Source organism: Ixodes scapularis, unplaced genomic scaffold (assembly GCF_016920785.2).
Source record: "Ixodes scapularis isolate PalLabHiFi unplaced genomic scaffold, ASM1692078v2 PGA_scaffold9__187_contigs__length_104089568, whole genome shotgun sequence".
Classification (NCBI taxonomy): domain Eukaryota; kingdom Metazoa; phylum Arthropoda; class Arachnida; order Ixodida; family Ixodidae; genus Ixodes; species Ixodes scapularis.
In genome coordinates this window covers 30208107-30221888 of record NW_024609884.1, presented here as the reverse complement: position 1 = coordinate 30221888, position 13782 = coordinate 30208107, and the positions used below count along the sequence as shown (strand labels likewise).

The window sequence follows — 13782 nt, the reverse complement described above, 5'->3', positions numbered from 1 at the left end:
TGTAGGGAAACAGCAGAAATGGAAGTGACCATGCAGCGTTTTTTAATTGACTAAACGGCTCTCGAGTGCGCGCACTTGCGCAAATGGGGCAGTCGAGTTGGTCGCCGCTGTACAGAGCTTGAAAGAAGAGGCGACATTTTCTTCCAAGTCCAGTCAGGTCATGTGCACCTTAAAAAAGCAAACAGGAGACGGGCGGAGGCAGCAGACAGCTCTCCCACTTAGACCACTCTGGAAAAGCTTGGCGAAGCAGCGATAAGATTAGACGAGGGCCGAATTACTCGTCGCCTCCTCCTCACTGATTCGGTTTTGCTCAGGAGTGTGTCACTGGCGAAATGAGACGTGGAGTTTCGTTGAGACCGACATTGATCGTCTGCCTTCGGGCTGTTTGGTTCACTTTTTTCCCAAGCTACTTGTCAAGAACGACGAACACCTTCGGGCCGTCAATGGAAATATTTCACAAAGAGTTCTGCGCGTGCGCAAGCCTTACTCACGCAATAAAAAAAAAGAAAAAAGAAAGCGAGTTGGACGGGTTGCAGAGGAGGCAGAAGAGGCAGCGCAACCCCCCTGCCAACAACCGTGGTTCGAGCTTTTCGCCGCTTGGTGTCGTCGTTGTGTGAAAAATGTTAATCAGATGTACCGATGGAAGTTGATTGACATATAGTATAATGCGTGCACGCCAGAATAGAAAGGTGGGAGCGAGGTTCAAATAACCAGCAGCCGTGAACGATGATCGGTTCTCGAAAACTCGGAACAAAGCCCTGCAGGGTGTAATAAATGCCTCGCTGCATCCTTGGAGCTTTCTTCTTTGGTGGAGAAAACCGACATCGCACACCGTTCAATTCGCTCTCCTTCCGCGACAGCAAGGCGGTCACGTGGGTGGCCCCGACAGCTAGACACTGTTCGGCCACAGGTTCTTGCAACCCGCGGACGGGCATCTGCGTCGTGTCCTGCTCTAAGAACTGGTTTCTTGTCATCGTCCGGCGTCGCTCTCGGCTGCTCGGGACCAGTTTAAAACCAAACGCAGGGAAGGGGAATCGTGTCTCTAATAAAGCGGAGCGAAATTCTTAAAAAAAAAAAAAAAAACAAGAAAAAAACACCCAAGATTAACTGGAGAAAGTCGACGGACGTCTGCGGGTGACTGAACGATTATGAGACTGCGTCTTGGGAATTTATTATAAAAGGCGACATCATGGACGTTACTAAAAAGAACAAAAAACCCATTGCTGATTTTATTTGCTCACGTAGTAAAAGAAGTCAATTACTCCTTACCGAGTCTCAACAAGGAGAGCGTTACTTGTCCCATTCGTTTCAGGTTTAAGTAACTGGTGGCTGGCATTCCCTATCGCAACGCAACAAATCTGGCAACGCAGACAATATTCTCTTTTGTAGGTCTGTATCTATACTACACTTGAGGGTTAAGATTTGATGCTTATCAATATGCTAAGTAAAACGAGAAAAAGCGCCAATGTCGTGTTCACGCCAACTATACGTCGTCTTCTGTACTTGCTGCAAAATACTGAAACATATTCTTTAAAGTTTTTAAAATAACCTTTAAAACAAAAACAAACAAAAAAACATGTCAGTATAGTTTTAGGAGCGGTCTATCAACTTGACTCTTCACGACTTTCCTCTTGGTATGAATTACAGAAGCCAGACGGGAAAATGAGATGAAGGTATAAGACTATTGTGTAACGAAATGGTTTAACGATGTCAATACAAAGCCTTATCACTCTTGTATTCGTACGAGCATGCATACCTTCACTGGAGGTGCTAGTTATTTCGTCGGAGTCTTTAGTCTTCGTATAGTGTTGGTGATCAATAATTCGTCTCACGTCCCACAAAAAAGGAAACGGCGGTTATGTACGATCTGGACCATAAAGCTCGTCATCCGAGCTAGGGCGCCCTTATACACACGCGGAACCTGTGAACCCAATGCGCGCGAAACGTTTATTTACTTGCAATTATTACGTAACAAACACCCTACGTATATTTCATTTCATTTCATTTATTTACCTTGAGGACCCGTACGTGTCCGGATATTACAGAAGTAAAAATCACGCAAAAAAAGGGAAAAACATGGTTGAAATGTTAAATGGCAATAACAAGTGAACGAATCATTATACACATTTATAAATATTTCATTTGATCCAAGAAAACATTGAGAAGTTCACAAAACTTGGAGGTTTTGTGAGGTCGTTGGGTAGTAAATTCCAATCGTCAATGGCAAGAGGTAGCATGGAATTTGCGACAAAAAAAAAGTCCCTACTTCCACCGTGTTTGTTGGTGTGTATTTACCGCGTTGATCGATACAGTTTTCACCCCTGTAGTTCGTGTAGTTTGTTACTGACAACAGTTCCACTCAGGAAACAGCTCGTTATTCGTGCGCCTTGTTGGCCAGCCAGGTCGGACGGCGGGCTCAAACAGGTTGTCTGTCGATGACACCGACACGTGTCGCTCGTTAAGGTCGGTCGACGTCGGCTCTAAATGTTTGTCGCGCCTTAACAAAAAAAAAAAAAAAAAACTGTTTTTTTTTTGCAATGGCGCGTTTTTGCTTTTTTTTTTTTTTTGCCGTTGACAGTGCTGCCTTTTTTTTTTTTTTTTTCGCAACTGCGCATTCTCGCACCTGTGCCTTTGGCAGTGCTGCACGACGCATCAGAAAGGTATTCCCACCTGTCACATAAGGGGTCTGGTTGCAGGCTTGATCTTATCAAAAGGAAGGGCATCCGAATGACTAACATAGAAGAGCCGTATATGTTAGTGCATTTGTGGCAAATAAGTAGTTCTCATTGTGTCACTTATGCGCGTTATTGTAGTCGAGGCTTATCGTTTACGCGCTAAAGAGACGTGCGCGCGAAAAAGTGACGTTGAAGTCCTTTGTCTTTTCTGTGGAATCTGGAATGTCACTGTCGCACCACGGCATACCAACCTCGCTGAAATTTGGAAATAGCAATGTGTTGCGCGAGTTGAGTCGAAGTAGTCGATAGAAATTGGCAAACAGTTCTGATATCTTCCGTACTTTTGGTCGTGGAGATGAGGTCGTTTGTTCACACGCTTTCCAAATCTGCGCACCCGTCCACACCATTCGTGCTCGCACGCACCACGCATAGGACATAGCGGGCTTTGCTTGCAACCTATTGGGGATCGGTGGCCACGAGTGCTAGCGCACACCAGCTCGGAGCACGTGGAGCAAAAGCTCGCCCTGCAGAACCCAGCGATCCTGGGCTTAATCCCCACCCCTGCCCGTTTCGGTCTGGGTGGGCATCGTACCGGCGTGCGGTCGTGTATCACTACTACGTGATGCAAGTTAAACGCCCTAGGCTAGCGGTTGTACCGCACTGGCTGAATTGCTCATCTACAGCTGAGAGAGAAGTCGCCCTTTGAGGCAGACTAACTTCGGGCTGTATAAACATACACCAATTTTGTTTGCAACCTGTCAGTGATGAGTTACCTGTCAGGGGGCCCGCGGTAGCCGTGTGTGTCAACGCACCGCAGCTCGGAGAGCGAAAGCTGGCACTGCAGAACCCAGGGATATCCTGCATGCTGCAATCCCCACCCCTGCCCGTTTCAATCTGAATGAGCGTATCACCGGCGCGCGGTCGTGTATTACTGCTGCTTGATGCACATTGAAGACCCCATGGCTGGCGGTTGTACTGCACTGGCTAAATTTGTCATCTGTACGGCTGAGACACCAGACGCCCATTGAGGCTCAGCTTCCGGCAGTTTCAATATACATACAACACAATCACCTTTTTTTCACCTGTCAGTGATGGGTTATCGTGATCATCTTATTTGCGGGAGCTCTTGCTACGCAGCGTTTTGGGAACCATAGGCAGGAAGGAGCACGTGGTCCGTAGAAAAGTATAGGGGGCATTCACTGGACGCCATGTTTGAGGGCGATGTTTAGGGCGCATGCTCAGAACGAGCTTACATTAATAGCCTGCTAAGACCGGCAATCTTGATGGTGCGGAATGCGCGTTGCAAAAGAACTGTGGAAGCTCGCCGTCAGCACGCACTCAGCAACCACGCACACAGATATGGCCGCCAGTGAATACTTCCTATTTCCTTGTCCGAGGGTTGGTGCGAACGAGGCATTTTCTCGCACCTGTGCTTTTGCTGCACTCGCCTTATGAGATCAAAGCACGGGCTCGCTCCAGCAAACCATTTTTTTTTTCTAAATTATTATGGAGAGTGAAATTGAGTCTGTACGCGTTTCATGTAGCCGTTGAAATGCGCTGTCGCGGGGAAAGTGAGAAGTTGGACGTTGGGTGTCGATTTTCTTTTTGAGCCCCACGTCTCGCTCTCATCGGTGATTCAGGCTGGACCCTGTAGAGCCGGGGAAACGAAACACATGTAATCTAGGAACAAAGGCGGCTGTATGAAAAATGAGCGTCGTTACATTAACCTGCGTCCTTTGCTTCTTTTCCTACCTTTCTCCCAACCTTACCGCTTCTTATTTCTTCCTTCCATGCGATGTGACTTGATTTCACATTTTTGCCGTGAGAGGTTTAGGAGACTGCGCGACTCACTACAGCGCGAACATGATTGCCGCGCTGCTGAGCATTTTACTAGTTGGGGGACCTTGGTCGGCGCGCCGTATGAGCACACGTTCTGCAGCAATAGTACTTTTGATTACATCATTTCAAAATATTTCTCTCTCTGACCAAAAAAAGGCAGCAACAAAAAATTATCATGGGAAGAATACAACTCTTTTGGTTTTGCTGGCTAACTCTTTTGTACTCTGCACATCTGTTTTAGAAGGATGAATATACCGCAGCGACACTTAAAATAAAAAAAAAAGGTTTGCGAATAGCCTCGTTTTATTTTTACCCGTATTTTTTACGTCTTATATTCCTTCACATGTGCTCCACAGGGAGCTATTTCTCGGGGGAAACGAATCGTCTGTGTAGTTTAACGACACCGTTGTTGGGCTGGTTCGTGCATGATGCTCAGCAAACTCGTAAGCGCACAAAGAGACGAACACCAAGGAGGGACACGGACAACAGCTTGTCCGTGTTCACTTCTTCGTGTCCGTCTCTGTGTTCACTTGCAAGTTTCCCAGGAATCGTACAAGGGTTGGGGTTTTCATCCAGGTTATGTTGAACGGACAGTGATCGTTTTACTTTTCTTCTCTTTGTTTCCTTTGAAATTTTGACATTTTTGTTGCTTATTTTAATGCTAGATTTAAAAAAAAAAATGTATGTGAAGTAAACTTGTTTGCTTTGTTTAGTATAGCCTACATATAAAAACCGACGGAGATGATGAAAATTATGTTACAGTACTGGCTCTAGCTAAGTGCCAACATGTCCGTTGGTTTTTGTTTAGGTATTAACTAAAGAAAACGAGTTTGAGCTTATTCGTGTTTTCACGAGGTAAAGTTTACATTAAAAGGATGTCTGGGTTGAATTTTCTCTCGCGTAATTCACACCGATTATTTTTTAGCAAACGACTCATTGTTTGCTACGAGGAAGAGTATTTCAGAGCCAGTGCAAACGACTCCGGAGGTGTGCGCCTTTAAAGCAAAGTGAAAAAGAAAAAAATATCACGAGTTTCCTTGTAAATATTAAAAACAAATCAAATTTATTTAAGTTTAAATTTTTATTTGAATCATGTTTAAATCGTTTTTTTTCTAGATATATTGTATCTTGCATTATTTTACTATACGACATATTCATTGTCAGTCATTTCAATAAATTTGATTAGGCCTCTAAAAAATAGTCGTCGAAAAGTAGTTAATTCTAAATTTAATTATGCCTTCAAGAACTCACTGAAACAGTCTTGGTGATGGCTATAATTGCCACTTTACGTTTCCAAGTAGGACAAGCTTAATTGTGTTTTAAGCGTGAGTGAATATGCTTTAATTGTCCTAGTGCGTATGAAGTTAAAAGGAGATAAATATTGTAATCTTCTGAAAAGAGTTTTCATCCCATCTAACTCTAAGGATGACCGATGCCACACATTCCCACAAATCAGCCTACTTTCGTCCTGAAGCGCTGCCTTCCAGTGGAGTCAAAGAAAACACTCAGACGTTGATCACTTGTTTTTCTTTTTTCTTTTTTTATTATTGTTGATGTTTTTTGTTTCTTTTGTACGTAATGATTCTGCGATGTAAGTCAGAAATAAATGTTTTCATTGAAAGTACCGAGCTCCAAATCGCAATAAAAAATTGCTTTCGAGCTTATTTGTTTTGGAAAAGGTCGGTTTTAAATTCATTTGGAAAATCCGCGTGATTTAAATTGGCGCCACGACAGAAATGCAGACTACAACAGCACGCTACAAAACAGCACGGTTAAAATAGTACATACGACGCCGTACAATAGTACGGCCTCTTTTTTTTTTCTTTTTTTTTTTTTTCTACGTTGTTGTTAACGTCACATCACTCATATGATTGCTGTTTCGTCGTGTGCTGTGTTGACTTTGCTGTGTTGTTTTGGTATATACGTGCGCTTCTGTCGCTTGACGTTCTGACTGTGCTGTCTTGACGCGTATTGTTTCGATCGTGTTGTTTGTTCTGTCGCGTTCTCATTTAAATGGTGGTTTAAATCGTCATTTAAATTCTGAAGGTGACATGATCTGTCTCACGTTCACGCGAGACAGCTGATGAAGCACTCCTCGCTGCACAACCTGTAATAAAGTGGAGATTTGGGCCAGTTGGTTCATTGCAAACAAAAGCGCCGAAAAAATGCAGGGACACAGTCGAAGGGAAACAAGACAAGGTGCACTCTCAACTGAAGTATATTGAAAATTCGCACGTTATATAGCCACAAAAACCCTGTTTACCCTATCTGCTCAGTCCGCGTTTCAAAAATTCAAACTCATTTGTAGATAAAGATAGGGACGTGTCACTTATACATTTCTTCTCCATGGTCCTTATTTCAAATGTAACCCGCCTGCTTCGGGCGCTTCTCCCGTCTGGCGCAGTGTACAAGCCCACGACGACTCCGCTGGAACGGAACGGACATGCGGCCAACGGCGCCATCCCGGACGACGACGACGATGACCCCCGGAACCACGGGGCGAACGTGGCGGTCATGGGCGAGGGCACGGTGCAGCTCAAGCGACGCGTGGGGCTACTCAGCGGCGTGGCCCTCATCGTGGGCACCATGATCGGTACAGGCGATGCCGGCCAACCCCGTCCGTCCACTTCGTGGCAAAGAGCGAAACGTCGGAGCAGAGCACTCCGACGTTACGTTGTCACGTGCCTCGCTCCGGCGCGCTGATTGGCTCACTGGGGCCGTAGCCTTCGCCGTCTGACACCCGTGAAACGGAGTGTGGAACGCTCTGAACGCTCCACCGGTCGCGGGCTCGCGGGTCAGGAAGAGGGGGTGCGTTGGCGCAACGTTGGCGGTATTCACTCGAGGGACAAAACTCCGGACGTGACGTCAGCCGGCGAGGCTAGCCTCACCGTCTCCGACGCGGAGCAACAGCTTGGAGCCAGCGTCGCGGAGTCGAGGAGCGTTTTGTACGTTTGGACTGTATTTGTCTACGGTATTTGTACCGTCTGGGCATACCATCCGCACCTCCGTCTCGGAGCTCGACGTCACTGCGCCGTCTCAGAAATACGTGTCGTCAGCATCACGTGACGCGCACTCCGCGGGGCGAAGTGGCGGATTTCTCCCTCGTGTGAATACTATATCTCTGTTTCACCTTGTGTTGTACCGCAAAAAAGGCTACAAGCGCGAGCTCCTTGCTCCAGGGCACATCTCGGCGGCACAAGCTCTCGTGCACCAAGGGCAGCTGCCAACGCTATGAGCTCGCGCTTCTAGCCTTCGCTGCGGTACAGCATAAGGTGAAACACCCCGTTATGTACGAGGAACAATGAAGCGTCGAAACGGAGGACTGCGCTTTCTTTGTGGAGCCGTTGAAGTTTGTGCTAACGAGAGTGCGCTGTTTGAATCTCTAGCTTGCCACTCGTGTTTAGCGCCAAAGTTCTCTGCAGGGTTGTTGGAGGCACGGGCACGACGCGTCGCTTTTGGAGGACTCCCAACTGTCTAAAATTATACCTATAACAAAGTTGACTTTCCTCGCGCGAATCTTCGTACAAACAGAGCATCCTGCAGAGCACCGCAGTCGCGCTCGGCTCTGCACATTACGCAAACGAGAGAGCCCAGTCGCGTAAAAATATTTGTTTGCCTGAGCACTCGCGCAGCGAAAGCACTTCTTTTTTTAGTCACGAGCTTGCACCCATTTATGTGAAGATCCTTGGCCCTGTGCCATCCTCAGCGTTCGAGCACAAGGCGCGCGCAGCGCGCGCGCGCACGGTTTCAGAAGTTGCAAAATTGCGCATGGTGCGCTGCGGATTTGTAAACATTAGAACTGTACTGTCTATATACGTATACATCGTTCCAGAAAAGGGTATCTGGCATCTAATACTGTAGAACTTTAGGTGTTAGTGCGTGTGTCGCGCGTTATCCTCGCTTGCGCCGAAGTGGCAGGTTCGAGCAGCTGAACTGTTACTCTTTTGTCAACATTGGATTCCACTGTCGGCAAATCTATCGCCCAGCAGGCTATCTGAGCACATCAGCACGCGCGTATTTGCCGCTTTGTAAACCGGGAAAAGCGCATCTCAGAACACACGGGCGCACTCATTAAAGAGGTCACGAAACGATATCGGGTTGGAATGTTCATGACTTCACAGGGGCGTACTGGTCTTAGTCTGGCCCAAGTATACTCGCACAGACCGCCAATGATTCAGAAGCTTCTTTGTCGCGGGGAAATTGGGAAACTAAAAGGGGTCTAGTTCTTTTAGTCTTGCCTTCGCAAAGCTTGACGCAATTGTGGGATCGAAACCACCCGGCTAATGACTCTCGAGCGAGGCTCGTGGTTTGGACCCGAGAACTGCGTGAGCACTGGACTTCGGCTCGTAACGATCAATGCCTCGGCGGACAGTCGGGTATAGTGGCTCGTGTCCAACCGAACTCTAGCAATGCCTGGAGCTCAGAACGCGTTTTCTACTTTGCCGACCCCAGCGCGTGGCTATGATTAACGTTGGAGGCATAGGATAGGTACCAGTCCATGTGGCCGCTTGTTCTGGTTCCGAGTTGAGGGGGTGAACGATGCTCAAATTTCTTAATTTTTATGGCGACTGCCATTACATAGAAAGAAGAGCTAAGGCAAGTTTATTCAGTTATTAACGTTAGGCAGTGATTCTAAGGAGTATTTGGAGAAAGTACAAGAATCGCTCCATGGCAGCAGCCCGAAGCTTAGCATTCTAATCACCGACAGGATGAGAGGAGGAGGGGCTCTCTGCCACACGGCGGGACCAAGCGGAACCAAGGGACCGGGACAACGTCGACTGCTACATTTGGTGAGCGCCGCGCCGCTGACCAATCGCAGCAGACGGCGTTGTTCCAGTCCCTTAAAGGGCCCTTGAAAATAAAAAATAAAATAAAAAGTTTTTTTTTTCTTCTTATAACAGTGTGGGTGAAACCAGCGTGCCAAAAAAAAAAATTAACTTACACACAAAAAAAAAAGGAAGCTTTAGAGCAATATTGATGGCGCAAGACGTGATTTATTCGATAGTCACCTCTTTTCCACTTGTTTTGTCTCTCGGCATTTCGGGCCCGTGGAGGAGAGGTGGATCGGCTCGCCTTCACGTTGAGGTGGAAGGAGCAAATTTCCATTTCGTTCAGCGAATGACCATGCCATGACGTCATGAACTTTGCGCGCAAAGTTCCCATGCTCTCTCGCTGTCAATATTGGTCTAAAAATTTTTTTTCGCGTAAAATTTATTTTTTGACACGCGTGTCCTAACCAGACTTAAAGAAAACATTTTTTTTTTTTTAGGTTTTTAAGTTTTTTTACACACTTGCAACCGAGTAGGGCCGGCTGAGACAGGACCTGCTCCGCAGCAGCGCATTTGGTCCTGCGCCGTCGCAAGAGGCTTAAAAAGCGGTCTCGTCTCGCTCGGTCGTACTCGGTTGCAAGTGTGTGAATGGGTCGTAGTACCGCCGTGCAGCTGCGTAGCAACGGGGGGTGGGGGGCCCCGGTGTCCGGGTACCAGGCGCCCCAGTCACGTGGGGGGGGGGGGGGGGGGGGGGGGCACCTCTGCAAGCCGCCCCCCCCCCCCCCTTTACTGGCATGGTTGCGATCTCGGGGATTGGGGAGGGAATTGGGGGGGGGGGGGGGGTGGAGCTGAGGTTACAAAAGACACAGGGGCCCCGGGTGCAGGATGGCCCAGCTACGCGACTGCCGTCGTGTAACATAGGGCCCCAGGAGGTCTCTTTGGGACGGCCGAAAGAGGCGCCCCGCACGACAAAGGGCAACGAGCACACGTTGCCTTTTGTCCTGCTTTGGCTGCACGTGCACAAGCTCTTCGGACGTCCAAGTGTGGTCGAATGTAGGAAACTCGTGCTGGGGGCGGGACCACTCAAACTCCTCCCTGCCGTTGTCATCCTCTCAGTGACTACAGAGAACGGTCCATTCACTGGGTTCGGCGTGACCCGATAACGCGAGGGCTTCTCGGAGAGTTCCGGTAGTCTGTTTATGCGCTCCTCCACGACGCGCAGTAATTGGGAAAGACGGCGTTTCTTCGTGGAACTATAGCAATTTTAAGAACCTTCGTGCTCTGGGAGCACGTCGGAAAAAAATTAGCGCTAAACAGGCAAACACACGAAGAAAACGTAGTGGCCCGCCGATAGTGGGAGGTAACGAGCTTGTTTACAAACAGGCGCCAGTGAATACACGATTGAGCAGTAAGCCCAGTGAAGGGCAGGGCCTCCACATGCCCGGCCTCCAGCACGCGCTCGTTGCCTTCCATTGTGCTCCGACTGCGCGTGCACGCTCGAGGCGTGCGCGCTGGAGGCGGAACTACCGAAAGACCTCCCTACCGTTCTCATCCTGTGAGTGACTTTTAATTTGAGCTCCTCCGAGGCTGACCCGAGGAAGCACGAAACGCGTTGTGTTGCTTTCTCCGCTTGCGGGCGAGCTCTTCACGACTCCGTCTTGCAGGTTCCGGTATCTTCGTGTCTCCCAAGGGCGTCCTGGAGCGGTCGGGCTCCGTCGGGCTCAGCCTCATCGTGTGGGCGGGCTGCGGTGTGCTCTCGCTCTTCGGTAAGTCGCCGGAACACCTCGCGAAGATCAGTTGCAACGAGGCCACTTGCCGAGGCCGCCCGATACGCCGGCGGTGCACGCCTGCGCGCTGCACGATGCAGACGCCCGCACCTTGTGCAGCTGTCGGTGTCTTGCGTCTCACTTCGTTACTGCCTAGACGGACGTGCGGCAGCGCTTTGTGTTCCTATTTTCTCTCTTTGAGCATATCACCTGATGATGTCCCGGCCGTCGAGAGGCTATGTGCCCAGCGGTCAGTAGAGAGTTTTAGTAGGTGGTTCCGATGACTCCGATAACGATACCCGATACTCCGTCGCCGCCTTTGCGCGTGTATCGTGTCGTTATCGGGGGTATACGAGATATAGGAACGGTCTACTGAACTTATCTTGTTTTTATCGTTTGTGCTGTCAGACGGTTGTACTGAAACAGTTACGGGATACTCTTTTTCATTTTCATTAAACAGCACGTACACACACTGTATTCTATCCTTGTTCGGAACCTTGCCTGGTCAAGCTGGTGATGTAAATTAGAGCGTATATGATTCGCCTTCGACCAACTTTAATTCGGCGAAATAACATCGATAATTTGGGAGCGTGAGCTCGGAGATGTTTCCATGGCGCACATAAGCAACATAAGCACACGAGGATTAGGACCGCCTGTCGAATCTCATGAGCCCGCTCAGACAGCTTCCCCTTCAAGCGACTCAAACTACTGAATGCTACTAGCTTCTCTAAATTCCTATTGTCCTCGACATTTGACCAACACCCCCACTGTAGAGTTCCTGTATAGCTACCTACGGTAGCAGAGTTGCGCATTCAGCCTCGGCGCGTGGCCGTAGCGGCGGCTTTCCCGCACGAGCTGGATGCTTTGCTCCTCACGTGACTAAATTTGGCGAATAGCGGCGCCGCGCGCACCGCCGCGCATGGAAAACAGGAGAGGAGGAAAAGGAGGCGGAAAGCAGGGAAACATACGCCGGGGCAAGAGAAACGTCGGCGGAGCGACCGTAAAGGTGGCTTTCTTGCACGCCACCGGATGCTTTGCTCCTCACGTGATGGGTCTCGGCGAATAGCGGCGTGGCGGCGCGGGGAAAACAAATGCGCAACTCTGGCTCCCGTAGGGAGCCTATTCAGGAACTCTACCCCACTGTGGTGAAGAGCGCCATCGCGCTCCGTTAACTTAACATTAGCAATAAAGGCTACGAGCGAGAGGCCAAACCCCTGCAAGGTTTTCTTTCCGTAATGTGGATGTCTTCAGCAATGATATGTACACTTAAGAATCGCCCCATGACCCGTCGTCACCAGTGGATGAACAAATCTACGTGTCTGGATTGTCCGCTGGGGGACTCGCTGATCATATAGTGGCCTCCTGGCTCTCGTAACTCATTCTAGCCGCTGCCATGTCTCTGGTCGTGCACTCAATCACGTGGGATTGCAAAGCTTGCTAAAGTTACCTTCGAGTTAATGCTGCACGGGTCGGCGCACATGGAGAATCAGTCATGGATGCTGTGCTTGCGATAGACGACTGGCAAAATTTCAAAGCTTCAGGGTAGTACATGCCAGTGTAGTCTCATGAGCTGCACGCGCTCGCTTTGTCTGGGTGGGAGATTGAAAGTAAATGACTAAAATAAGACGATGGCTAATCCGAAACTTTCAGTTTGTTCCATATTTTTGCACATAGACTATTTCGTATAAGCTTGGCTCTACGCTTGGCACCATATTGACGCCATCTCACAAGTTGCCCGAAGTGCTGTGAAGGACACGCGAGTACAAAAGTGCACCTCTGCAGTCTGTTTTTTTTCTTTTTTTGGAGGGGGGGGGGGTATTTTTTATGGGGCGAATTCACGAAACCATTTTAGAAAGACTGCGCTCGCGTTTGTGGTTCCCACAACAGTGCACGCAGTTCTTGAAATAGCGGGCCATGTGCCAATTTCTGCGTACGAAATCGCGGGCAACCAGTGCCGGTGTGCTGCGGCAGTTTTGCTCGTTCCCCTTTTTATGCCGCTTGTTTTCACTTTTGTTCCAAGATAAAAAAAATGTTGCTTTCATTAATTCAAAACATGTCAACGTCCATATCTGCCCGTTTACGCAGAATGGGTTCAAAACCCAAAATTCATTAAAAAAAAAAAAAAAAAAAACAAGTCTTAAAAAGTGCAACGTGAAAGTTAGCATTAAAACCTGATTTCGTTGTCCCACCAACTTCCCCGCTAAATTTACCGGGAAAAAACGTAACAAGCATCGAACAAATTCCACCGCACATTCTGTGCATTTCCGCTTCTATCACGTAGAGATCGAGCTCCCTCGGATTTTTTTAAAATGTATACATCTTCTTTAGCTCGAGGGCATTCGCAAGAAGTGCAGCCGTCTTGGCCGTTTCTGGAGAGAAAGAGCGAGAGAGCAAATCGCCAGCAAACATCCTCGTGCTCGGAGCGCGTCAAGATGCTAGAGGACGGACGTGATACCAAGCAGAGCTGTCGCGCGAGAACCGGAAGTCATAAAACACTAAGACGCCAGATGCATCCTACGGTCCCATAAATAAGTGACATGCCTTCCGCAAAACCTCTGGCGGTTCTGTTTCTCACGTTTGCCTTATCCCCCAAGCAGACATAAAACGCAGCTTCGTCCAGATGGCATCAGCTGCACGGATCTGCATCTCAGTCTCGATGGGAACGCGCACGTGCCGTGTATTATGTGCGTGTCTGCTGTGTGTGGCGAACGTTGCCGTGTGTTATACTTGTAT

General features: G+C 48.6%; 1 protein-coding gene across 1 annotated transcript in view; it reads left to right on the top strand.

Moving 5' to 3' along the window:
* LOC8040021 (b(0,+)-type amino acid transporter 1) overlaps nt 1-13782 on the top strand; it is a 61537-nt gene that overhangs the window by 26990 nt on the left and 20765 nt on the right. Inside the window, exons 2-3 of the mRNA XM_029982156.4 lie at nt 6919-7107; nt 10948-11049. Coding sequence (XP_029838016.3) covers nt 6919-7107; nt 10948-11049 — 291 coding nt within the window. The remainder of the gene's footprint in view (nt 1-6918; nt 7108-10947; nt 11050-13782) is intronic.